General features: G+C 33.5%; 1 protein-coding gene across 2 annotated transcripts in view; it reads right to left on the minus strand.

Moving 5' to 3' along the window:
* The window catches only part of ABCD2 (ATP binding cassette subfamily D member 2), a 61,680-nt gene that overhangs the window by 27,863 nt on the left and 6,665 nt on the right, over positions 1-27,152 (minus strand). For both annotated transcript variants that reach the window (XM_017512768.2, XM_017512765.2), the window contains exons 3-6: positions 20,897-21,012; positions 18,102-18,270; positions 17,260-17,354; positions 13,962-14,107 (exon numbers count right to left, since the gene is read on the minus strand). In XM_017512768.2, the coding sequence (XP_017368257.1) occupies positions 13,962-14,107; positions 17,260-17,354; positions 18,102-18,270; positions 20,897-21,012 (526 nt within the window). The remainder of the gene's footprint in view (positions 1-13,961; positions 14,108-17,259; positions 17,355-18,101; positions 18,271-20,896; positions 21,013-27,152) is intronic.

Consider the following 27,152-nt stretch of genomic DNA (forward strand, 5'->3'; position numbering starts at 1 on the left):
TCCAGACCCCCTATATCTGTAACTGAAATCTTATTTACAAACAGAGTCTTTGCAGATTTAATTAAGATTCTTGAAATGAGATCATTCTAGAATAACCAGATGAGCTCTAAATCCAATAAATGCCCTTATTTAATGAGAAGAAATCCAGCAAAGAAAAGAAAGCCATGTGAAGAAGGAGACGGAGATGGGAGTTACGCCACCACAAACCAGGGAATGCTTGGCACCGTCAGAAGCTGGAAAAGAGGAAAGAAAGAATTCTCCCCTGGAGTATTCAGAGGACGTGGATTGCAGATACTTTGACTTCTGGTGCTCAGGAATGTGAGAAAATAAGTTTCTGTTGTTCAAACCACCAAGTGTTTGGTAATTTGTAGCCCTCAGAAACTAATACAAATAGTATTTCCATAAAAAGTTTATAACCTGAATCACATCATGGGGAAACTATCACACAAACCAAAATGGAGCTATTCTCTTTAAAACAACAACAACAACAAAAACAGTAATAGTCTCACACTCTCTAAAAATATCAGTGTCATAAAAAAGAAATGCTGAGAAACTTTCGATTAAAATAAACATATAGACATGGCAACTAAATGCAATGCATGACAATGGATTGGGAAAAACAAGTTGCTCTAAAGTACAATGTTATGACAATTGGTGAAATTTAAATATGGATTGTATTTTAGACACTAATATCAATGTCAAATTTCCTGAATTTGATGAGTATACTGTAGTTACACAAGAGAATATCTCTATTCTTTGAAAATATACCCTAAATTAGTTAGGAGTAAAGATTTATGATTACTGCAACTTAATTAAAAAATACAAGGTGCGTGTGTGCCTGGAGAGAGAAAGAAAGAGGAGAGATTTTCAAATACAAAATGTGTTTTACAGATGAATTAGTTACCTATTTTCCCATGGTACACAAGCCATTAGGTTGAAGGATAGACAGCACAAGCTTATTTTATAATATATTTAATTATTATTTGAATTCAAAATGTTTATATTTATAGACACATATTTCACATATCATAAAATTCACCCTTTTAAAGCATACAGGTCAGTGGTTTTTAATGCATTTGCAAGGTTATGTAACCATCACGACTAATTCCAGAAAATTTTTTTTCTTCATCCCAGAAAAAAATCCCATACCTAATAGCAGGTATTTCCTATTCTCCCTTCCTTTCAACCCTGGCAACCACTAATCTATTTTCACTCTCCGTGGATTTGCCTGTGGTGGATATCTCAAATATCCGGAACCAAACAATATGTGGTCCCCTGTGATTGCCTTCTTTCCATTAGTATAATGTTTTCAGGTTTGTCCATGTTGTAGCATGTAACAGTTCCTTTTTCGGCTAATATTTCACTGTAGGCCATATTTGATTAGTCCACTTATCAGCTGATGGGTATCTTCATTTTTTCACTTTTTTGTGTTAAGAATAATGGACATATGCCAGTGAATGAAAATACTGAAGCATATAATTTTTAGAGAAATTGCCAGACTTTTTTTCTAAAGTGGCTACATCATTTCTGGCTGCATTTCTTGTATCATATCTCTCTCTAAGGCTTTCCCTTCTGCCCTCTTCTTTATTTTTCCCTCCCCAGTATAACTGTATTTACAAAAAATAGGACACATAGTTATGCGTTTGTGTAGATTGTCTTAAGCATTCATATAATATGACATTAACTTAAATTAATATGAAATAATAATAGCATAAAATAGAAATTAGTCATCAGAGCCAAGGAGCAGTTTTAATTAAGTACTCTGAGACTACTCAGAAGAAGAAATACATAGAATCTCAGGAGAGAGTCCTTTTGCTGCCTTCCAAGGTGACATGAGCTCCAACTTAATATAAATCAGAAGCACAGATATTCTCCCACCATAGCATAAAACCCCTATATAATTAGGTCTAAAGAATAGCCATAATACAATATACAACTGAGACCACAATGATAAAAATACATCAGCGCATTCATTTTACCAGTGTTTCTACAGGATTCTACCACAGAACTTGATTAATTGGCAATATTTGATGATGAAATTCAATTTTATACCTATATTTCAGAAAAGGCTGGCAATGTAGAATCATGATTGTGATAACTGGTTTTGGAGAAATGATTCTAGGGAATCATTGTAATGTCACCCAAAGTCCAAGCTAGAGGTAACTCATTTGTAAAATAACTTATTTTAATAATTATATTTGTTATGAGGACTAAATGAAACAGTGGCTTTTTATGGAGCTAAGTGAAGCAATGGTAGGCACACAATAAATGACATTATGAAGGCAAAAAAAGATCATTTCTACTTATGCTTATGTTCTCTACTTCGGTGAAAATGTAACATCCTAAAAAAGAATGAATACAAAAGATTTCTATTTGGCCAGACAAGAGACTGGTGGTTTTTATTCCACAGTAAATTTTTATTGTTCTTGACATGACTGAGAATTAAGTACCTAAATATGTAGATTTTAGATTATATTCTGTTAAGTACTCATGAGAATACCTCATTTATCTAGAAGCTATTTTTATTTAAATGATGTAACAGAGTATTTTGTAAAAAATACTTGGAATACCATGTATTAATAGTTTACTGGAGGAATTTATGGGGCCTCAGAAGTATCAGAATGCCCCAGGATGCCAAGTGTTTTCTTTGTAACAGGAATTTGGAGGAGCAAAACTGTATAATTTCTTCAAAAGTCTAGTTTAATACTATTTTTAATTTCCTTAGACCTTTTGAAATCAGCCAGTTTTCTTTAATGAAAAGATATGGACATTTTTTTCATAAGGGCTCTTAATTTCAAGGCAAAGCAAAATAAATTATGGTTTTACAATGCTTAATTTCTTATTGAATTTGTAAAAGTCTAACAATAATATCTTAAATATATACTCCTGAAATTAGAAAACAAAATTTTAGCTACCTTTTTAAAAAATTTAATCAGGGGAAGATTTCCGTAAAATACCAAATCATAATATGATGCTAAAGAGCTGCAAATGTGCCCACATTATTTGTCATCTGAGCTATTGTTATTTACATGATGAGTATACCAACTGCTCACTTTGAAAACTGATGTGAATGAGAATGTTGATGAACACATAGAAAAGTATTCATAGGATTATATATTTATTGAGGACTCATCAAATATTGTTTTATTAAAGTTCCATTTTCTGTCAATTATTGTTTTATGATCACGTGAAATGGTAAAAATAATACATTCTATATATTTTTGATGTGAGTAGCAACTAAAGACACTTAGGTTTTTATTAATATAATGATTTAAAAATATTATAATGTTAAAGTCACCACTGAATTCTCTGGAAAGACAGTGTCAAGAAAATTTGGAATGATATTTACTCAATTTGAAAGCACAAGGAAATGGAGCGCCCTATATCCAATGTTTACATAATTAGTTTGTATGTGATTCTCTTTCCAGCTCTAAGGTCTGGAATTTAACATTTTGAATCAGTTCAAGTTTCTGTAGTCCTACCAGTGTTATACATAATAGATAAGCACTCAAAGTACCCTTTACTAAACTTTCCTTTCTAGATATATAGACATTCAGATTATCTTCTAAATATTTCAGGTAGACAAATTACCATGTCAGAATGTTACTGGCTCACTTGCTCTGGCTCATTAGAAAGGGGATCCTGCAACATCTTTAACATAAGCAACAAAGGAAATGGTCAGATTGCTTCTAATTAGTAGCTGTCAAAAAAGAAACATAAACTAGTTTTAATTTACTTTCTGTAAGTAAAACCCAGAATCATCTCTCTATGTTACAGGAAAGATATCAGAATAAATCCATAGGTATCACGTATCATTTAACAACTAATCCTTATTTAAACAATTATAATATTTTTTTTGCTTGGGAATCTAAAATTCTTTCAAATGTATATACAGTTAAAATTCAATTATAATAGTAAAATTATTTGAGATAAAATTCATTCCCCATGATTATGGCTTTTTATAGTTTTGCTACTAATATCTCAAGGTGCTTTCATACTTTGCATTATAGTCCCACTGTTCTGTGTTAACATTTAAGTAATCTGACAGTGATGATTTTTTTGGTGAAATGTATTGATGCTTGCTAGAGTTACTTTTTTGTTATCCTCTAAGACAAAGCTAGAAAGAAGGGGAAAACATTGAGAAATGTTAGCTGTGTCTTTGTGCTTGGAGCCTCTGAATGGCGCAAAATTCTAAACATTTCCTGAATTAAGAGCCAAAAAATAATTCAAATCCAGAGGAGAAAAGTGTAACATGAAAGGTCTATATGTAGAGAAAACAACATTTTAAAAATAATAATATAAAATTTAATTGGAACAATATTGATAAAAATTTTGCAAGAATATTAAGTGTATTTAAGGCATGAGGTGTGTTAAGTTTAAGAGTAATGTTCCACTGAGTACTGTTGTGTTGCTGTAGCAATAAGAAGTTAGCAACCTGAAAGCCATAAAATTTAATTATCAATAATTGATATAACTACACATACCGGGACCAATCATGTCATCAGATTTTTTCATGCATAGAAAGAACTAGATTTGGGTCATTTATACTATTCTTAAATATGTGACAAAAAGAAGAAATATTGAAGTGAAGATAGATATTTACTATTACTGAAATTATATCTTTAGGATAAGGTATTTCTAGGTTCCAAAACAGAGATAAGAATAGCCTAGGAAGAGCAGGGAAAAGGTTTATTTCCAAGTAATAAAAACAGCATTAGGCTGGGCGTGGTGGCTCATGCCTGTAATTCCAGTCCTTTGGGAGGCCAAGCCAGGTGGATCACCTGAGGTCAGGAGTTTGAGACCAGCCTGCCCAACATGGTGAAACCCTGTCTCTACTAAAACTACAAAAATCAGCCAGTGTGGTGGCACATTGTAATCCCAGCTACTTGGGAGGCTGAAGCATGAGAATCTCCTGAACCCTGGAGACAAAGATTGCAGTGAGCCGAGATTGTGCCACTGCACTCCAGCCTGGGAGATAGAGTAAGACACTGTCTCAAAAAATAAATAATAATAATATCAGTGAAAGAATTAAAGTCTTGCTAAGCTGTTAAAATGCAAATTTCTCTAAAAGTCAACCTTAACAATATCCTTATATCAGATTACCATTTAAATTGCTGATATCTGACCTATAAAAATTGCAGTTCTATGTGGTTTAATCTAATAATAATAAAACGAGGAAAACTTTTGAGTGACAAGGAAGATTTTTTTCATTATTACTTTTATAAATGAAACCTTAGAAAAGTTAAAGATTTTGGCCGGGCGTGGTGGCTCACGCCTGTAATCCCAGCACTTTGAGAGGCCGAGGCGGGTGGATCACGAGGTCAAGAGATCGAGACCATCCTGGTCAACATAGTGAAACCCCGTCTCTACTAAAAATACAAAAAAATCAGCTGGGCATGGTGGCGCATGCCTGTAATCCCAGCTACTCAGGAGGCTGAGGCAGGAGAATTGCCTGAGCCCAGGAGGCGGAGGTTGCGGTGAGCCGAGATCGCGCCATTGCACTCCAGCCTGGGCAACAAGAGCGAAACTCCGTCTCAAAAAAAAAAAAAAGTTAAAGATTTTAAAAAGTATTTTTAACATTCTTCCAAGCAATAGAAAGCTATAGAAAATTGTGTTTACATTTATAGATCTCTTAAAGAGAAAAGGAGATTTAAAACAACTGAACTGTACCAACTACTAAACAGGAGGAACTAAAATGTACAACTTATGTTCTGTCAACTGACTGCCCAAAGAAATTTATACAAAAGTTACTTGCTGTAACTCTTAACAATCAGAAAGCAAGGAATACAGCAATCCTACTGAGACTTCCTTGTGGCTAAAATAATTTTCTAAAAAAGGACATGTTAAATGACAGATATTTATCCCCGTCATAAAGAGGATTATGCAACATACCTACTGCAAGCAGCAAAATAAATAGATTGCCCATAATTAATGTAAGGTACCAGACTGTCTTGGCAGTGGAAACCAAATCTGTGGAGACGTTCATTCATTCAGTCAATCACTGATCAGATATTTACTGCGCAATTACAACACATTTACTAGGAGCCTACCAGTGCTGTACAGAGACATGTGGTTGCCTTTTCTAGCTTTTATTCTATAAAAGTTTGTTCAACAGTGACTCATAATGGGCAAAGTCTGTTCCAGTAAAGCCCCTACTCGCCCAGGTTTCCTTACTTTGAGGGCAACAGGACAATGGATATGTAACCTACATATGCATTGGTACAGTACATAGGTATGGAGTTCTGTGAGGAGGCCTGGATTAAGCCACATCACATTCCTCCTTTATTCCAGTGGCTTTCATAAACCCATATTCCACTCTGGCAGTGGCCTACTAACCTGCCTTTTTCTTAAATAAACACACTCTTTGTCCTCAAGGGGTGCACCTTGTTTGCCTTTTGGCAGCTAGATATTCATTAAGAATCGACAGATCCAAAAGCTAGAGACCCAGAAAAAAATTGAGATCAAGATATTTAAAAGAGCATTCCCCAGATTCTTACTTAGATCCTTTTCCAGACCACATCCTCATTTTAAAAACCTGAGACTGAGATAAAAAGAAGAAAAGCAGAGATCTCACTGAGAATATTTTAACAGCACACTTTCCTTTCACAGAGAAAGGAGGCAAATCAGTTCTTCTGATCTGATTTCATGTGCTTTCTAGTTTATAGTCATCATCTGGTTTTATATGTGTGGGTTAAACAATGTTGATATATAACAAATAGTTCCCTGATCCCTACAAAGAAGATATCTTGGATTTGGAAGTCATTTATATCGAAACAATAGAAAATGGAAGTTCATAGTTTTTTATTTTTGTCTATTTTTTATTTTTATTATTTTGAGATAGCATCTCACTCTGTTGCCCAGGCCGGAGTGCAGTGGTGCAATTATGGCTCACTGCAGCCTCAACTTCCCACACTCAAGCAATCCTCCCACCTCAGCCTCCTAAGTAACTGGGACTACAGGTATGTTCCACCATGCTCGGCTAGTTTTTTATTATTTGTATTGACAGGGTCTTCCTATGTAGCCAGGGCTAATCTTGAACTCCTCGCCTCAAGTGATCATCCCATCGCAGCCTTCCAAAGTGCTAGAATTATAGGCATGAACCACTGGGCCCAGTCCAGAACTTCATATTTTAAAATATCTAAAAACCTTATTTGGTGCACGTATTTCTTAGTGTGCAGGGCAGTTGTACCAATGTTGGTATTAACGTCATGCAAATCCCTTCTGCAGAATTTCTTGAAACAAAACACAGTCTTCACTCTGTTGCAAGAGACAATCTCTTCCTTTGATGACCTAAAGGGTAAGTCATGATCTTTTTGTGGAATAATACATCCTGAAAATTAAGGCTTGCTTATTTTATATCTCAGCTAGAATTCTGATTTAAAATTAAGGGACTATTTTTGAAAACTTATTTAAAATTTTATAGAGAAATGAATTTTAGAAGAATAGAAAAAAGTAGATAATATAATTTAACTTGAAAATGAATTGAACACCATTTAATTTTTTAAAATTTCACTTTCATGTGAGAATATAGCTTCCTTCACCTTAACATATCTGAATGATGTCCAAGTACTTATGTTAAAATATATATTAAAATTGACTTAATTGCCCTCTACGTCCGGAATTATAAGGACCTCTGCCTCCAAACCACAGCTCGACATTAGTACAGATCAGCACACCAAGAGAACAACCTTAGCTGCCTTCCATAGAGAAAGGAGGCAAATCAGTTCTTCTGACCTTATCTCATGCACTTTTTAGCTAATAGTCATCTGGTTTTATGTGTGTGGGATAAACAGTGGTGATACTTGCAAGGTCAGGATAAGAGTAGCAATTTTTTGGGCCGGGGACGGTGGCTCACGCCTGTAATCCCAGTTGGGAGGCCAAGACAGGCAGACCACAAGATCCAGAGATTGAGGCCATCCTGGCCAACATGGTGAAAACTCGTCTCTACTAAAGATATAAAAATTAGCTGGGTGTGGTGGTGCGCGCCTGTAGTCCCAGCTACTTGAAAGGCTGAGGCAGGAGAATCGCTTGAACCTGGAGGTGGAGGTTGCAGTGAGCCAAGATTGCACCGCTTCATCCAGCCTGGCGATACAGCAAGACTCCAAAGAGGAGTAATTTTTCATAGACATCCCCCCATTGATACCAATAACCAAGGCAAAGTGACTTTAGGGTAAGACACATCTGAATTCAAATTCTAGCTCCAGCATTTATCCAGAATTTATATTATTTAGCTAGAGGACTTCAACCTCTTTAAGTTTCCTCACAAAATAGGGATACTAACATCAACTTTATAGGTTTTCATACAGAATAATAAGAAACTTATATAATATGTGTAGAATTGTGACTAGCACACACTAGTTGTTTGATACATTCTAAATCACAAAAATTAGCAATACCCCAGAGATGCTAAATCTGGTTCAAGAAGCCTAGGACCCATCAGTTATCTCAAGAGGTCACAACATTCTCAGGATAAAATCAATTTTAATTCACATAATTTTAAAAACACACACACACTATATCATTAAAGGAGAGAAGTAGAAATGTCATCAAAGAAAATACTGTCAATAAAAATAATAAAAAGTTAGCCGGGCATGGCGGTACCATGGTGAACCCAGGAGGCAGAGGCTGCAGTGAGCCTAGTTGCACTCCAGCCTGGGTGACAGACTGACACTCTGTCTCAAAAAAAAATAAAAAAAAAAGGAAAAAACCAAAACCTAAAATGCAATAAAAAATAAAAAGGAAAACAGTTGGAGAGTACAGACATTTTTTAAAAGTGAGGACAAATTATAAAAAATGATACCTTGTTATTTCTCAGAAAATTGGAAAAGCACTAGAGACTTTATTATGATTATCTGAGAAAATATTTAAGATCAAACACAGCAGGGTATTTTTCGCCATAAGAAGATGCTTAAATATGATAACTTCATTAATCTGGGAATGAGAGGCAGTGAGTATAGAGGATTTGTATTCAAAGACTTGGTATAGTCTAACTCTGGCTCTGAACTTCTGTATAACTCTAAATAAAGTCTGTAATCTCTTTGAAATTCAATTTAATTACTTAAAAATATTCTATGTAACATAACTTATGCAGAGCATAATCAATATGTATTATTCATGCATAAGATAGAAATAAAGTTATTATCTGTATTTAACTTCCTATACAATCTAATTAGTAATGTTACCATTCTTGCTTACAATCAAATTTAAGATGTTTATGTTGCATTTAATTTTAAAATGTGATTCATAACTTTATTAAGTAGTATTTATATTTAATCAAAGAGATTAAGTAACATGGTACTTGAACATACAATCCTGTGAATGAAGTAGTAGTTAATAGAAGTAAATAAATATTGAGCTGATAAGTAAAATGTTACTCATGATTTCAGAATATCTCCTGAAGAAAGGAAACAAAATATAATAAATGTTGTGGAAGCAAGCTACAGTCATCTTTTATTATGCTTTTTGAGAAGCAATTTAACATATACAATTGTATCATTTACTTATGGAGAGCAGATTGAGCTCCTTAGCTAGAGACTGGGAAAATGGCAAACCTCCAAAGTACTAAAAAAACCTTTAAAAATTAAGTCAAAGAAAAGGAACAGTGCAGCAATGCATAAGGACCTTGAGGATGAGCACTATTATTTCCAGTATGTACTGATGACTTCTTATTAGTGGGGATGAATCTAATAAATGCTTTCTTTTCTCAGCATGGCATATTAGAGAAGAGTGGGAAAGAGCAGTGTGCTATCCAAAAGTGTCCAAAAAATGAAAACGAAAACTTCTTCTTACTTGAATCTCTGGTATTTCTGTTTCGAAATTGGAGAAACTGATGCAATTCATGGCAACTGTTCAAATCCTGAGTTACTTTCAAAACTCAGGTCAAATGACACGCTGGTCTATTTTTCCTAATTTTGGACATCCATAGCATTTCTTGACTTTCTTGAGGCACTTATTTCTGGTTTTCATTTCAGTTGGTTGAATGTTTTTGTTTATAAACTAAATGATACATAAACATCATAATAAGACTATATCCTCGTTATTGTCTATCCTGAGAAGACTAAATGAAAAAAAAAATACTTCTCTGACACGAAGCACAATACTCCAGCCATTTCTCCCTCGCCCCCCTCCTTTTCCCCCCTTTTCTTTCTTTTAAAAAATGTTTGGTCAGATTTAATTCTATACTTATAATAGAATCCTTCTTTCGCCTTTCCTAACCTTTTGCTTCTCAGACTCCAAAGTCATGGATGGGCAGAAGTATATACAAGTTGCCTTTTTGTACAGACTTGTGGGAAGCCTGAACCTATTTCAGATCCTGTGGGCCTTAATATTTGGGCCTATATAGTAAGTTTGAATAGTAAGAAAATTATGATTAAAATTTCTTTTTCAAGATATTTCTGCCAAGGACAGGTAGGTAGTGAGAGGGTAAGTGTTAGGATTACATGATGGGTTGGTGCCCAGGATGGAATTGGTTCCATGACCCCAGAAAACACCAAAATCCACAGATGTCTTTCTATAAAATGGCCATAGTTTTTGTATATAACCTACATACATCTCCCTATATACTTTAAATCATCTCTAGATTACTTGTAGTACCTAACACAATGTAAATACAATGCATTGGTTTTTTGTTTGTATGATATTTTTATTGTTATGTTGTTTTTAGTGTTTATTTTAAAAATATTTTTGATCCTTGGTGGATCGAATCCAAGGATATAGAAGCTGCAGATACAGAGACTGGACTGTAATGTGATGTACGCAAATAATCTTCTGGAGTATTCTTTTTAAAAACAAGCACAAAAGAAAGCAAGATTTTGCTCTGAGCAAAATCTATTTTGTCAGCAAAGATCTATTATCATCCGTCTTTCTTCCTTCCCTCCCTTCCTCTCTTGCTTCTCTCCCACTCTCTCTCTACCCCCAACTCCCACTAAATTTCCAATTTATTATTTTGGTGCCTGTTAACATACTATAAAATTTTGTTAGCAGGTGAACAAAATAAACAAATAAAAGGATGGGTTTCAGGTCTTTCATGGATGATGACAGAAACTTACCAGGGCATTAGGAAGTAACAAATAGGCCATAAATTAGTGGATTTGTGAAACTGAGAGCAGGGGATCACAAATCTCTCCTTAGGGACTTGGAGAACTGCAATAAGAATTGGATAAACTACAACGAGAATTGACAGAAGAAATTTAGGATCTATATCCAAGTAAAAGACGTTTCCAGAGGGTCAGGATGGCCAAGATAGGAGAAAGCAGTAAGTTTCAGTCATAGGCTTAAAGGGTACATTCACATGGCTCAGAAATTCCTTTTCAAACAGCCTAATTTCCAGAATACTGTTTTAAAGTACTATCTGAGCAATATTAAGCATTTTACCATATGCCATTCCATAGATTTAGAGTAGCTAATCTACATTTTTGATGAAAATTTCTTTTCAAAAACATATCAGCTGCTCCACTAATTATATATCTCATCATTAATGAAGATAGGATAAGGGGAAGCTGTTTTGAGACTAATTTATCTGCCAACATTTTTGTGTGTGTGTATTCTTGAAAGAAAGCAGAGATTTTCTTTTATCTGGTTCTCATTATCAACACTGCTAAAGTATTAGATAATACTAACTGGGAAAACATTGAGGTGATTTCATAATTTCTTAGAAATTCAGGTTTCCAAGTTTACAAACTGAGCTATAGCAGCATTCTTTGGGAAAATTTGGTTTAAAAACTAAACGGTCTAATATATTTAATTAGAACTTTTCCTTAGCAGTTCACTTCTTTCTTCTGTACATTACATGACATCATTATAAATCCACCTTTAGAGAATACACTCTATTTTTCTCCCATGCAAGTAACAATCAGTATACATTCTGATCAAACCATAAAGAGATTCATCCTCTACCCAGAAGACTTTCAATCACAAAAAGTGAATACAGGGGGATTATTGTAAAGGTCTGTTTTATGTCTTGCGAAGTTCATACATAAGTCTCAATTCTATATTGAAATTTCCTTTTTTTTGCTGCCAAACTAGTAGCTAACTTGTATTTGATTACTATGAATTAATGCAATAAATTAGAATATAATATTCTAATGAGAATATCATAAGGCAGTTACCTACCAACAAATATTTTGAAAGAGGTTGCATAGCAGCTTTCACATCATAAAAACATGTGAGATTATTTTTTAAATGTACTTGAAAAAATCAGCAGCTTTTAGAATGTAAGAAACAAACACTACATTTAGACTCTTAGTTTACATATGCATTTAAATAAATTCTATGGTTTTTGCAAGGATAATGATCCTATAAAACTTAACATATGCTCAAATATTTATGTTTCTAAAAGCCATATAATCAAGGTAAATGACTTTTAGTAGTAATTATTAAAATGCATTTTAGCCTTAAAATTAGAGTTCTCATGGTTATTTTTCTCCTTACCTAGATTGTGGTTGAGCTTTTTGGTTAGGCAACAGTAAATTTCACAACTAATAAAAAGTTTCCTTGTGATTTATGTTTGTTGCAAAGTAGCATAGTCAAGTTTCTCTGCAGGCAAAGGCTAGAGTTTCTTCACTTTTATTCCCTGCAAATGTCTTATATTATTCAGGCCAAAGTTATATTCAACAACTGCAGCTAAAAATATAAAATTTATTTATGTGATTTTACTTGCATCAAGAGGCTATAATTCTATAATATAATAGAAAATGTTCTTCATAATTCTATGCCTTCTAACCTAAATATAAAATTAAAATCAGACTACCAAATCAGACTAACACAATAATGTCTAAAACAGAAACTTTTGACAGTATAATTTAGCTTTCAGAATCAGAATGTTTCCCTAAGGAGTTGAAAGCATAGACAAAGACAATGCTTCTGGTGTCAGAAGATGTTATCTATTTTGTGTTAAACACAAATATCTATGTCATTGCTCATGTCCAGCATTTTCAGCCAATGCAGTTCTTCATTCTTCTGTATACCAAGCAGCTTCCTACTACCACCATAAGTCTTACTTTAAAGGAAAAAAAAAAACATACACACACACAAAACCTCATCTGCCTAACTGCTATGTCTGGTCTAAAAATTAGGCCAGTAGACAGGATTGCACAGTACATTCAGGCAAAGGCAAAGGGAAAAGAGAGACATATGAGTGCACCAGACTTGATGTCACTTTTATGTTTGTGCTTGTGCTATACTTCCAGCTTAGGCACTTGTTAGATTCCACAAAACAGTCCTCTGACATAGTAGGAGTACTCTATGGAATACCTATGTAACCAGGGTGATGACAGATGGAAAAATTACTAAGTCCAATTAACATGAGGAAGTTCTTCAAATTTCATCTTCTCTTATCCAAAATAAATATTCCAAATTCACAAGTGTATAACTTTGAGTTTTAGACATTTCTAAATTGTTCCCAGGGAATATGACAGCTAAAGAGTTCTGAAGAAATAATGTCCTTTTTCTATGCTTACATGATACTCATTTTTACAGTAAAATATTTTACTTAAGAAAGCTACAAACCATTAAGTAATCATATAGCATGATTGTAAAGTCTATTTCATGGAGTCTCAAACATAAATGAACAGTTTTAGAATATATAAACGTGTGCAGCTTAATGGAGAGAGCTGTATACTTATCCAGGTGTTATTTTTTTCTGTGAGAAGAGATAATCTGATATCTTAGGCAATCTCATCATTCTCTGGAACAGCCTGCTTCTTATTTCTTGAGACTAACATCTACAGTCTTTGAGTATTCATTCCATCCAGACAGATGTGAAAATGAAAAGGAGTGGTATTGTCCTAGAGAGTATTACAATCAAAGCAGTAATAGAATATTTTGGGCTCTGTGAATTTTTACTTCCTTAATAGCTTCTCTTAATACAAAAGTCCTTATAGATTAACTGAGGAGCTTAGGAAAGCAAGACAATTCAAGAGCTAAAAGAAATTTTTTCTTGTAATATAAAAAGATATGCCTACCTTTGTGGAATATAAAACATATGTTGAGGGGGCGGTTTATAGAGGACTCCTTCATACACAGGCCAGAGCCCACTTAGAATTCTGAAGAGAGAACTTTTCCCACAACCATTGGGACCAGTTATCAAAAGATGCATTCCTTCTTCTACCTAAAGTAAGAAATATAATTACAAACTGCAATAGTTTAAAATGATTTCTTTTGGCATCATCTAAAAGTGAATTTTTTTTTTTAATGCTCAAACACATGATAACCTCAGATGGGTAAGATATCAAAGAAAAATATTTCAGTGTTGAAAACAAGTTTGGCTTTTGACTATTCTCTGAAGCTAAAAGCATCATACAATAATTCAATTAGAAAGAAAATGGATCTTCTTGAAATGTCCACTGGCTTTCCAAAATTGTAATTTAGGTCTTGTTATCAGATACCACATACACACAGAGAGAAACAACTACATGGGAAATAAGGCAAGTCATAAAAATTTAAATAAAAATATATTACATTAAATGTTTATATTGATAATTGAATAAATTTATGTTGAATCCAAATACAACTAACAATTAACTGCAGCTATTAGCTACAAAGCACAGTTATCCAAGGCATTGGCTGGGTTGTTTAATTTTGTACTTCAGCAGTCTGAAATGCTCCAAAAAATCCTAAGAGCCCATAATCATAAGAGCCCAAATTATGCTTTATTTGCAGATGGAGAAAATACATTTAACAAACCAAGGACAGAGGAAAGCAAGAGGACTGTAACTTAGCCTCATGGCTAGGGATGAATTAAAACACACACACACACACACACACACATATAGAATATTACATATATGTTAGTAATACATACATAATATTCATCAATAAAACAGGTTATTTATTATCGGTTGGATGCTTCCCTTTATTTTCTCTTATTTATTATTTAAATTTAAACTGTTAAATTTTATGAGTTCACATTCCACACCATAGGATGAAGAAGTTGTTTTATTATGGTATTTAAAGGGTACTGTGAAGAACGAGCAATAGAAACATCATTTAAAAATTTTATTTGCTTCTACTAAGAGCAAATGAAATTTTATAACCAGTGATACCCAAAAAATAAATATCAGAAATTTACAGCATGTCTGTTGATCTAGCTTTGTATAGAAAAAGACCAATACTCAAGTATCAATAATGTAGAATACATAATACTGAAACTCAAAGATGAAGGAGTATTACATTGTTAGCATACCAAGAAAAATCTCACAAAGAACCTAGGAAAAACTTATTTTGTGATCTGCCTGTGCTCTTTCAGTAGGAAAAAGGCTAAGGGTTTAATTTTGTAGAAGCATAAATATTTTTCAAATGATTTTTAAACAACATACATACCATAGTGAGAAGCAGATTGGCAAAATATCTTAATAGGGCCTTTCTCTATTAGAAATTCTCAGAAATCATTTTGAGGGGGTAACTGGAGACTTTCTACATTAATATTAATATTTTCTCAGCATAAATTATCTGATGTTTAGTAAACAGTGAGACAAAAAGAATTCTCACACTAACTTTTCTTCTGCAAATGATTTTTAAATTTTTTTAAATTTTCATTTCTTTATTTTGAGACAGAGTCTCACTCTGTCTCAGGCTGGAGTGCAGTGGCATCATCTTGGCTCACTACAATCTCTGCTTCCTGGGTTCAAGTGATTCTTGTGCCTCTGACTCCCGAGTAGCTGGGATTACAGACACTTGACTCAACGTCCTGCTAATTTTTGTATTTTTAGTAGAAATGGGATTTCACCATATTGGCCAAGTTGGTCTTGAACGCCAGACCTCAGGTGATCTGCCCACCTCAACCTCTCAAAACATTGGGATTAGAGGCATGAGCCACTGCTCCTGGCCTGCAAATGATTTTTAAATCCTGAAGGCTAACAAAGGTATGAGATCCTTTCCCTAGAAACTTATTTTTCAATCTATGCAGAGGAAACAGAACTTTCTATTATATTTTAGGGACCTGAGAATTTAAATATAATTCTCTGAATTAGACCAAGAAAGTGTACTTTGCTAATGTATATCTTTTCACAACTTCAAGCCTTCTAAGATACTTTCACTAGATGGAATATTTTTAGCTTAGTTCATTTTACATAAAAGAAACTGAGCTGTAAATTTTTCTGCAGACTGTGATATGTCCATGCTAATGTACTTAGTAGGCAAAGCTCAAGACATGCACACTATTTATTTAATAAATAGAGCAACAAGAGATGATATTATAGACCTATCCTGACCAAAAAAAATCCCTCTCTATAAATCATAAATTATAAATTATGAAACCATTAATAATAGTTAAATACGCTATGTATGCCATGGGTACCTAATCAGTATTTGTGGTCAGATCTTAGTAATGAGACCACCTTATAGGTCTATACATGGAAAAATAAGGTCTGACCAAATTGCAGCTAAAATACAATTTCTTTAAATTGACTGATACAGGATTTTATCCTGTTCAATGCTGCTCATCTTCTCCTTTCAACTCTCAGTAACCCAAAATATTTGCAAATACATCTTTAATAATCAAACCTTGACTAAAGTCCATACTAAAATAATTAATTAGCATATGCATTGTCATTTTTGTAATTCTTTTATCAAGTTAAATCACGTCTTTGAACTAAGCTCAACTTGCTGTAATAGTCAATGCTTATCAGCAAATTATTTTGTACTTCAATCCCAAAATGTGTATTTGAATTTTATAATGCCTTAAGCCAGAGTTTCAGTTTCTTAAATACTTTTACTTTTTAGTTTTGTAATCCATATATAAGATATGAAATAACAAATTATTATCAACAGAATTAAAAACTAAATTCCAATCCATAAAGCTTCTGATTATTTTATAATAATATATTAGTACATGTAATCACTTTCAAAATTTAAGTTACAGAATGTATATTGACAAAATAAAACTTGCTTATGACCTCTATTTATATTTTAGTGAGTATATTACAGTATAGGCTTTTAAAAAAGTAATTCCTATAAGGCAAAAAATTAAAATTTATTTCCAGGTAAAAATTTCTGATGAAATTTCCTATTGTTTCCCAAAATTACCTTGTGCACTATAATTTTGATTTTCAACCTGGCAATAAAGCAGTAAAAATCAAATTTCTCTTTTTCTCTCTGCTTTCTGAAGAATAACTGCTTCTGTAATTGAGCCACTGTGCATACCTTTCTTGACTTCCCCTTTCCAAATGCTCCTCCAAGTATTTAACATAAGGTACATGAATTCTGAGTTGTTTTGTATTAGTGTGATGGCAACAATCAGAAGATTCTTGAATATCATCTTACTTTGAAGTTTAGCCTGGAAGCCACCACTTCTCCTGCTGGTGTAATTATGGGAACATTTTCACAAATAATTCCATGATCCACATCAATAACTTTTCCTGTAATTAAGAAAAGTGTAAGACACAAATGTTATCAAAAGTTGCTGATTAAATAAATTATAATGCAGTATAACAGGTAAATTCAATTATAAAAACAATTCACAGTAATAAATCACAAAAACAAACGTAAATGTAAATATCCAGACCTGAAGCAAATTTGATGTAACGCAAATTTGTACATATTGACACACCTACTTGGAAAATCTTTCCGAGAAACATTGTTTTATAATAATTGAATGTCAACAACATTACAGTAGCCAAGTTATACAATCTGGAATGACCCAGCCATAATTTTTACAACTACTCTATTTCCCTAAATTGACATTTCTTATAGAAAAAATTACAGTGCTGCAAAAAAGAGAATTAAAATATAGAATAGTGAAATTTTAATGAATACATAACCAAACAATTTTAGAAACAGTATAATGAAGAACAACATGATATTAGCTCTAATTCTATTTGTTAGTTGAATTTTTAAAGCAAACAATTCATTATGCTCTATGTGTAGTTTCCAAAAATAATTTGGAAAATCGTGTCCTAAACAAAAGTAGCATAACACTGTGTTTTTATGAAAATGTTAGTCACCACCTCTCAACTTGCAATACTAATATTAGAGGTTGCTGTTTAAATAATGTTGGTTATTTATGTTGGTTCCTTGTAACTACTAAAAGCTATCTTCTTAAACTTTGGTTCTGTGTATGAACCTTAAATATAGGAAAATATAATAAGAGCACTTGAGTTTAATACCTTTAATTGCCAATGTGTCACTGAGAGGTAGTTCCACATTAGCTCCATTCTTGCTATGGCTTTCAGACTCTTGAATAACAGCGGTTCTCTTATAAATGCCTCTTTTTACTTCATCAAAGACCCAAAACATATTGTACACTCGAGCAGTGTAGCCTGCTAATTCAGTGATCTAAAACCAATGCAGAGAGATAAAATAGAGTTTACCCAAGACAAGATTTTAAATAAATATATAATCATATAAGCTTCTTGACTTAAAGATCCTACTTTATCATACATGAGACATAGATAATACATCTGAAAACTAAAACAAATGACAGTACAAAGCTTACCAAAAGAGCACGATAACACAATATGTTTGATTGAAATCGTAAAACATATAATATGCAGATTTCAAAATATTAATGAGACTTAAGGATCTTTCAGTCAAATTTCTGTTGGCCTCTGTTTACATGATGAAATTCATTTCTAAAAAATTATAAATTTTGTAAAAAGCTTAAGATCATTCAATAAAATTATAATCTTTTATTTTTAGTATCTTTTTTCTATTTAAAATAGAAGGATTTAAGTAGGAGAAAAGTACCTTTTTTTCCGATTAGGAAATGAATGTTTCTGAGCTAAATTGATTGTCAAAATTCCTATATTTGGCAGGATACCAATATTGGAAGCAAGCTCAATGCAAAGCTTCAAATCCTTTTTTGTATAATTCCCACAATCCAGCTTCTCTTGAAGCCAAACATGATTTATATGCCCAAAGAAAAACATTGAATGATTATTTTTTTAGCTAAGATTATAAGATGAGATAAATCTCTAAGTCCACAGGGCTCCATGGAATGGTGCCTTGTTCCTATTCTGTCAACTGTTCATTTCAGTTAACCTCCTGCTATTTTTCTATTAAGAGAATGCCTTGCTATGAGGGTACTGTGAAAGGTGATTCATTTCCTATCAAGAACGTTTCTCAATGAAAAAGAATGCATAAGAACTAAGGATAGTTCTTGCATAAGAATAAGCAAGACACATCAGAAATAAATGTTTCTTAATAAATTTCAGAATGATACAACAGTGCTGACATTTATGTATGATTTCTGTGTATGCAAAACATAAGCAGTAAATGAGTAGGTATTACTGTTAAAAGCCTTTTACCACACATCTCTTCTGAGAGATCTGTAATTACACTATCATTTCTATATGTTGATGTTATAGCTATTTAGATGATAATTTCTAATATCTGGGAGAAACTCTTGAGTTGCCAAGTAGAGGAAAACATATTTAAAGATTAACAAAATATAGATTCAAGTGAAACCAAGGAAAATATAAATATTTGCTTAGAAAAAATCCAAAACCAGAAGTAGAAGTCAATTCAAGAAAGGCAGGAGGCAATAAGTCAGTGGACCAGGATGGAGTGTAAAGGCGGCAGGAGTGTCTGAAGAAAAGTAAGAATGTGCCTATAGACAAATTATTTTGGGATGCAAGACAGGGAATTTATCTTAGAACTCTAAAAGGAAACCTGGTTCCTCTGGTGCTAGCAGAGACAGCATGGTGGGTGCTTTCACGTGCTGTCACACCAGCACAAGAATTTTTAGAAGTGAACATTTTAAGATTAAAAGTAAATTCAGGCAAAATAAAGCAAAATGCAATCATTTGTTGAGTTGGAGACAGTTTAAAAAAACTGGTTTATATCATTTCTCTAACCTAGGTACCACAATATTTTAATGTGTGATAAACAAAATTTTGATTTGTCATTTAGTTTTAATATTAAGTAATTTATTACATCAACATATCTATCCCAAAAACTGCGTCTCCAGATTATCAAAATTACTATTTGATTAAAAAAAAAATTGAGTTACTTACTAGCCCTTTGTAACTCTTTTATATAGTTTATTTAAGTCTGATTTAGTATGCAGCTGAATTTATAAGGATGCTCTAGAAGTTACATTGATATGATAGCCATAAGAGTAATTCGTAAGAGAATAACTTTTATGGGAAAATTATGTAATGTCTGAATTAAGTAATTTTAACCTTGGCCCAGTGGTAACTGCAGGTCTTATTGCTATTTTGTCAACAAATATTTATTAACCACATATAATATTCTAAATATTAAAATGGATATTGAATGTAAAGATGAGTAAAACAGTTCTTGCTTCAAGGAGTTGAGTGGTGTGATGCAGGCAATAGACAGTTACAATGTGGTAAAACATCAGACATATACCAAGATAAACACTAAGGAGGAAGACCCAAACTCTGTAGGAAGAACAAAGAATGGTAAGAAGTTATTACCCATTTAATGAAAGAAAGGTAAAAGTTTGCAAGATATATAAGAAATGTTATTAGCTAACATTTATTGAGCATTTGATATGTGCTGTTTTGAATATTCTACAGGTATCAACTCACAACAACCCCAAAAGTCAATGTTACCATTTTCCCCATTTTATAGATGAGGAAACAGAGACATAGATGCGTTAAGGAACTTGACCCAAGTCACATAATTTGTAAATGCTAGAGCAAAAATGAAAATTTAGGCACTCTGGCTCCAGAGTTCAGACCTAGGGTTTTCTTTAAAATGTAAAAACAAAGATGTCATACAACTGAGATAAAATGGGAGCAACTGATATTGTAAAACACAAAGGATATTAGCAGCATCACACCTGGGAACTGCTGCCCTTAATCTTGATTATACTCAGCAATTTTTGTCAGAGAAAAGATATGTTTCCAAAATACTCAGTATACTTGATAATTTACATTTTGGTTTATTTCATAAATTTTATTTTAATCAAATTGACAATAAGAAATGCAAGTACCTCTTTGTATGAAGACATAATCCTTTCAATAGCGTCAGCTCCAGAGGCCAGTAGATTTCGAGCAGTGGTAAAGGCTTCTGTCCTTTCACTAACCATAGCTTGCTTTTGACCATCCTCTAGATATAAAAGCAAATTACAAAACTATTGAGTTTTTTTTTTTTTAGTAACTTAATGTTTTATACTATGCAAACTAAATTGTGGCTAAACAATCACATATTAATTTTTCATTAGTAATAGCAATTTTCTAGAAATATAATGAATTATTGAAAACACAGTGTTTGTGCTAGGTGCAATGGCTCACACTTGTAATCCCAGCACTTTGGGAGGCCTAGTCGGGCAAATCACTTGAGGTCAGGAATTCAAGACTACCCTGGCCAGTATGGTGAAACCCTGTCTGTATTAAAAATACAAAAATAAGCTGGATATGGTGGCGTATGCTTGTAGTCCCAGCAACTTGGGAGGCTGAGGCAGGAGAATCACTTGAACCCAGGAAGTGGAGGTTGCAGTGAGCTGAGATCATGCAACTGTACTCCAGCCTGGGCCACAGAGTGAGATCCTATCTCAAAAAAAGAGGAGAGGAGAGGAGAAAAGAGAAGAGGAGAAATAAAAGACAGTGTTTGTATCAGATTTTGTTTAAAGTTCTTCTTGTTTTAGTATTTTTCTAAAAGGAGAGTTGGGACAAATAAATCGAAAGGAACTAAGACCATTTTCATTCAGCATTCTTTCAGCCCCTTCCATATCTGACTTCCTGCCTTTAAGAGGCAGCCATAAAGTACTACAGGGCAGTGGCTCACTCCTGTAGTCCTGGCAATTCGGGAGGCCAAGACAAGCAGATCACTTGAGGTCAGGAGTTTGAGACCAGCCTGGCCAACGTGGTGAAACCCCATCTCTACCAAAAATATGAAAATTAGTTGGGCGTGATGGCAGATCACTGTCATCCCAGCTACTTGGGAGGTTGACTCATGAGAATCACTTGAACACTCCAGCCTGGGTGACAGAGTGAGAACTTGCCTCAAAATAAAATAAAATACCTACTGGGCAATGAAATAGTATTGATCTGGTAATTAAATATTAATACTACTAACTTCAATATAAGGAAACATTTATGGTGTGGTTTTTAAATAGAAATGCAAATTAGCTGATTAGCATAATCTAGCCTCTGTCTACCTTTCTCAATCATCCCTCACCGTATGCTCCAGCAGCACCCCATACATGACATACTTTATTAGTCCTCTGGTACATGTGATTTCTTCAGACTTTATCATACTTTCCTTCCTTTCTTGCCTCTTTCTCCTTCTTTAAGAGTTACACTTTAGTAAAGATTTTCCTGAGAATCTTTGTCACTTTTAGTGGACTATAATTTCTTTGAAGGTCAAGAGTGTGTGTTTTATTCTTTATTCCTAGTATTCAGCATAGTGTCTAACACATAGTACTCTGTAATGTGTATTGAAAGGATGGATGAGTAAATGGATGGATGGATGGATGGATGGATGAACATCCTAAATTACTGTCAATGCAGAATTACGGTTAAGAGTTTGGAATCAGACTAGGTTTGAATCTAGGTTTTATTCCTTATGAGCAAGTAGTAAGGTAAACAGGGCAAGACACTTACCTCGTCACACCTATTTTCTCACCTGTAAAATGAGGTACATAACTATCTTTCTCTTAGAGTTCTAAGGGTTACTGGTGGAAACCAAATGAAGTGTTAGTCCAATACATGGCCCACAGTAAGTGCTCTAACTATCAGCAGTTAATATTTTTTCTAGTTATTGTTGCTATTGTTTTATGTCGCTCAATTTTTTTAGTATTCAAAATTACATTTCCAGGTTGTTACTTTAATGTTTCCATCAACTTGATTATAGATTGTCTTCAAAATTCCAAACTAGATATTATAAATTAAGGAAGAAAGCAGCAGTGATATAGATGGCCACAGGCCCATTTTGACATTTATTTCACTTTAATTTATCTCAAAGGATTTCAGTGCAAAAATATAATTTGTATCTTGCCATAATTACCAGATATTTTTACTTTCTTTGCTCATAGACAGCTCAATTTATTTTGAAAGGATACCTGCACAATATAAGGTAAAATTTACCCAGCATGTATTTACTGGACACCTAAATGTACAATAAATTAGGCAAGATACTGTGGGATGTAACAGGAATAAGTGTGATTTTCAGATATTTTTTTTCTGAGGGAGCTTGGAGCTTGGTAGAAGAGAGATGCCAAATTCCTAAACGATTATGCAGGGAAGCCTGCAATGCAACGGGTTTGGAGAAGGCAAAAATTACTACTTGCTTCCAGAGACAGGAAATGCTTCATGGAGGAGTAGACTTTGAGAGATGTCTTGAAGATGGCATAAAATTTTAATAGATCACAAGTACTGCGTAAGCAATGGCACAGAGAAGGGACATGTCAAGTAATGCTAATTAAATGACAAATTGGTTAAGTTTGCAGTATGGGTTGATGTCAAGCACTAATTTCACTGAGTATCAGAATCACCGTAGTTCACGGAGAGGTTTTATCATAGTCCAACGTGTCCTTTTCTAGCTCTACTGCTAATCACTGCTTTAGAGAACTACTGTTAGTCCCCTTGAAGTTAATTAGTCATTTACTTAAAGAAGGAAAACAAAAGGGCTGATGAGCCTTGGTATAAGGGAGAAGCAAAAGATGTGATTACATAAATAGACTAGGCATGGAATATAGATAGTCTTAAAGACATGTAAATGTGTGATAAAATTTAGACTGCCACAAAAAGAGTACCAAAATAGTAAATTGCTGTATCAGTTAAAATGCTAAGAATAGTTTTGGCTCATAGAAAATCTGGCTGACAATCTAAAATAATTATGGGATTTTATGAATTTGGGTTAAAAGGGATTTTAATAGTATTTTTCATTGACAGCCTCTGTTAAGAGGAAAAAACATTTGCACAGATGGACTGGCAATTCATGTGGCTTGATAATTTCTGTCTTGCTTTGGCAGATTAATGCCAATTGGGTATTCTTCATGTTTTTAGCAATAAAATAACAAAAGCCTCTCCCAGATTTTATGTGGCTTTTCATTCTACTAGTTGTTCTGTGGCAGGTACTGTGAGAGCATTGCCAGTACTATTTTCTTAGGCATGCAGCAGCCGATTGCCTGACCTCTAAGACATGGCCAGATTCCTTAGTGTCAGAGATATAAATCCGTGACCTAAAATACTAAGCAGTTTTTATTCTAGGTCATTGCATTCTTTTTGTCCTCACCAAATATTTTAGCTATTTTGTCAAAAGTTCTTCATTTAAGGATTTCATATTTAACACTATACCTGTTCATTTTACTGCTAATTTTGAGCTCTGATAGTAACAAGTACATACACAGTCACATCTCTTGTTATTTCACAGAAAAGATGGGAAAGAATTTTAAACTTAAGGTTATACCTTTTGTATTTATCATAACCCTTAGAACTTACATCACAAAGAGTGAAGCATAATATAAATTATGAACTTTAGTTTATAAGGAATAAATATTGGTTCAGCAGTTGTAATGAATGTTCCTCACTAATATAAGATATAAGTCATAGGGGAAACTACAGGGAGAGAGGGTACCTTCCGATAAATTTTTGTAAATCTGAAACTTATTTAAAGAAATAAGGTATATTAATTTTTCAAATAAAAAGTAAGTTTATTCCTCTACTTTTTTCAAACTTATTATCTGAGTTTATTTCTCTTCGTTTATCTTTCTCTTTGTCATCTTGACAAATCTTGACAAAATTTACAACCTGCACCTATCCTCTGCCATATATAAACATCCATGCTAAATGACTGAAGATCTGAATGTGAAATTAAAAGCCAAGGAAATTTCTAGAAGGAATATCTTTATTATGTTGGGTTAGGCAAATATTTCTTAAATAGGACATAAAACCACTAACTACAAAGAAAGCTATTGATGAATTAAACTATACTAAAAGTATGACCTATTATATATCATTAAGAGAGTGAAAAGGCAAGACACAGAGTGGGAAAATATATTTGAGATTAAATGTGTGTGCGTGTGTATGTGCGTGTGAGTTGTGCATGTATATTATCTATCCAACAAACGACTCATTACATAATACGTAAAAGTTTTACAAATCAATAAGAAAAAACTGATAAACCAATGTAAAAATTAGCAAAAGACTTACAGACACTTCATAACAAAGGCTATCCAAATGTCCAATAAACAAATAAAAGTGCTTAACTTCATTAGTAATTAGAGAAATGCAAACTAAGGCCACAGTGAAGTACCACTATACACTCAGGAGAATGTCTAAAATGAAAAGCCAGGCAAAGATGTGGAGGAAATAGAACTCTTACATATTGCTGCTGAGAATGTAAATTCAAAGAACTTCTTTTGGAAAACTGTTTTACAAAATCTCCTAAAGCTGAACCTATGCATAGCCTGTAATCTAACAATTCTACTTCTAGTTAAGTGCCCACAGATATGTATATATACACCAAAAGATGTGGACAAATTGTTCTTAGCAGCACTATCACTAATACCCACCAAACTAGACACAATCTAATATCTACTAACAACAGAATAGTTAAATAAAGTGGTATAGTTACACAATGGGATGGTACATAACAATGAGAATAAAAATACTATGGTTATACTCAGTAACACTGATGAAATTCATAAGCATAATACTGAGTGGAAGAAGCTAGTCATAAAAGAGTATGCATTGTATAATACTATTTATATAATTTTCAAACTAGCAAATACTATTTGATCGTGAGTAGCAAATGCTACTTCATAGTCAGTATACTCTGTGACAACTCATTAACTAGTACACTAATGATTATGCCCTTATTGGCATAAATGCTGTTCTTTAAACAATTATAGGCACTTATATGCATACCTAATCAGAGTATTAAAGTATGCCTTTGATACGTATTGATAATACTGCTGTGTTCATTGGTCAAAAAGAGTGCAATTATATCCAAATTGGCCCACAATATAAAATAACATTTCAACAATTTGGCATTGGAATATGAGACAATAGTACCACAGAAGCTTTGATATAGTCTTATTGGAGGTACATTTTAGGAATAAAAGCATCACCCATGCTACTGGAGTACAGGCAGTGTCTTTCAGTTATTCCTGATATTCTACTTCACACTCCCAGATCACACACATGTGGACATTACCGGCAGTGCTGGTAGCTCAGACGGTCTTTTTTCCTGCCTGTTAGGCGTCTGTGATAAGATACTGACAGAGGAACCAATACACAGCTTTCACTGGCTTCTTTGCTCAGAACAGCCTTTGATATCAAGAGAAAAAAGGCAGCCTACTAATGTTAAAGAACTGAGGTTGTAGACCTCAGATAACTATTTTCCTCACATAATTTCAGTCATTCTCTTAATATTAAGTAAAGTGATAGCCTTTAAAAATAATATAATAGAAACTCTACATAATTAACCACTTCAATGCCTCTTGATCAACCATTTGGTCACACGATTACTCTGCCTCAAACTTCCCCATGTTTCTTATAGAATAAGTTCCAGTGTGCTAATATGGTGGCAGCATGATGCAGTAGAAAATAGTGCATCTGGAGTTACATAATGCCCTCCCTCCTTAGGGCTTCCACTAACTACCTGTGTGACTTTAGGAAAAGCTGTGGCTCTAGAGTAGATGGCCTTTAAACTCTTCTGATGTAAAAATGCCATGTTCTATATGTAATTTTATAACGTGAATTTGAATACAAACATAATCCTGTCCTTACCATAAGATTTCACTTAAAGTTTTAGGTAGAGAGTACAGCAAATCTGCTATAGAATAATTTTTCCTTTCCCTTCCATCAAAAATTATGCAGGTTCTTCTTCCTATCTCCATTTTCACCTCTGAATTCCTGATCACTGTCAAACCTCTTGCTTCTTTAAACTACAAAAATGATCATGTTAGCAAACACCTATTGAATATCTGTGAGGCAGGTCTTGTTCTAAGTTTTACATATCTGATCTTCTTTAATGCTTGTAACAACCCTGCTATCATTTCTGTCATTTTCAAAATAGAAATGGCAGGACACAAGGTTACATGATTTGCCGAATTCCCAGCCTAGAAAGCAAAAAAGCCAGCATGTGATCCAGGAAATCTGACTCAGGAGCCACAGGGTAAGAATATGATAAATATTAAAGATTGCTTCTACCTAGATTCTTACTTAGACAGGGACTGTTTCAAAGCACATTAAGTATGTTACATGTAATTTTGTAAAAATTTTTTTTTTTTTTTTTTTTTT

Source organism: Cebus imitator, unplaced genomic scaffold, assembly GCF_001604975.1.
Source record: "Cebus imitator isolate Cc_AM_T3 unplaced genomic scaffold, Cebus_imitator-1.0 Scaffold477, whole genome shotgun sequence".
NCBI classification, from domain to species: Eukaryota; Metazoa; Chordata; class Mammalia; order Primates; family Cebidae; genus Cebus; species Cebus imitator.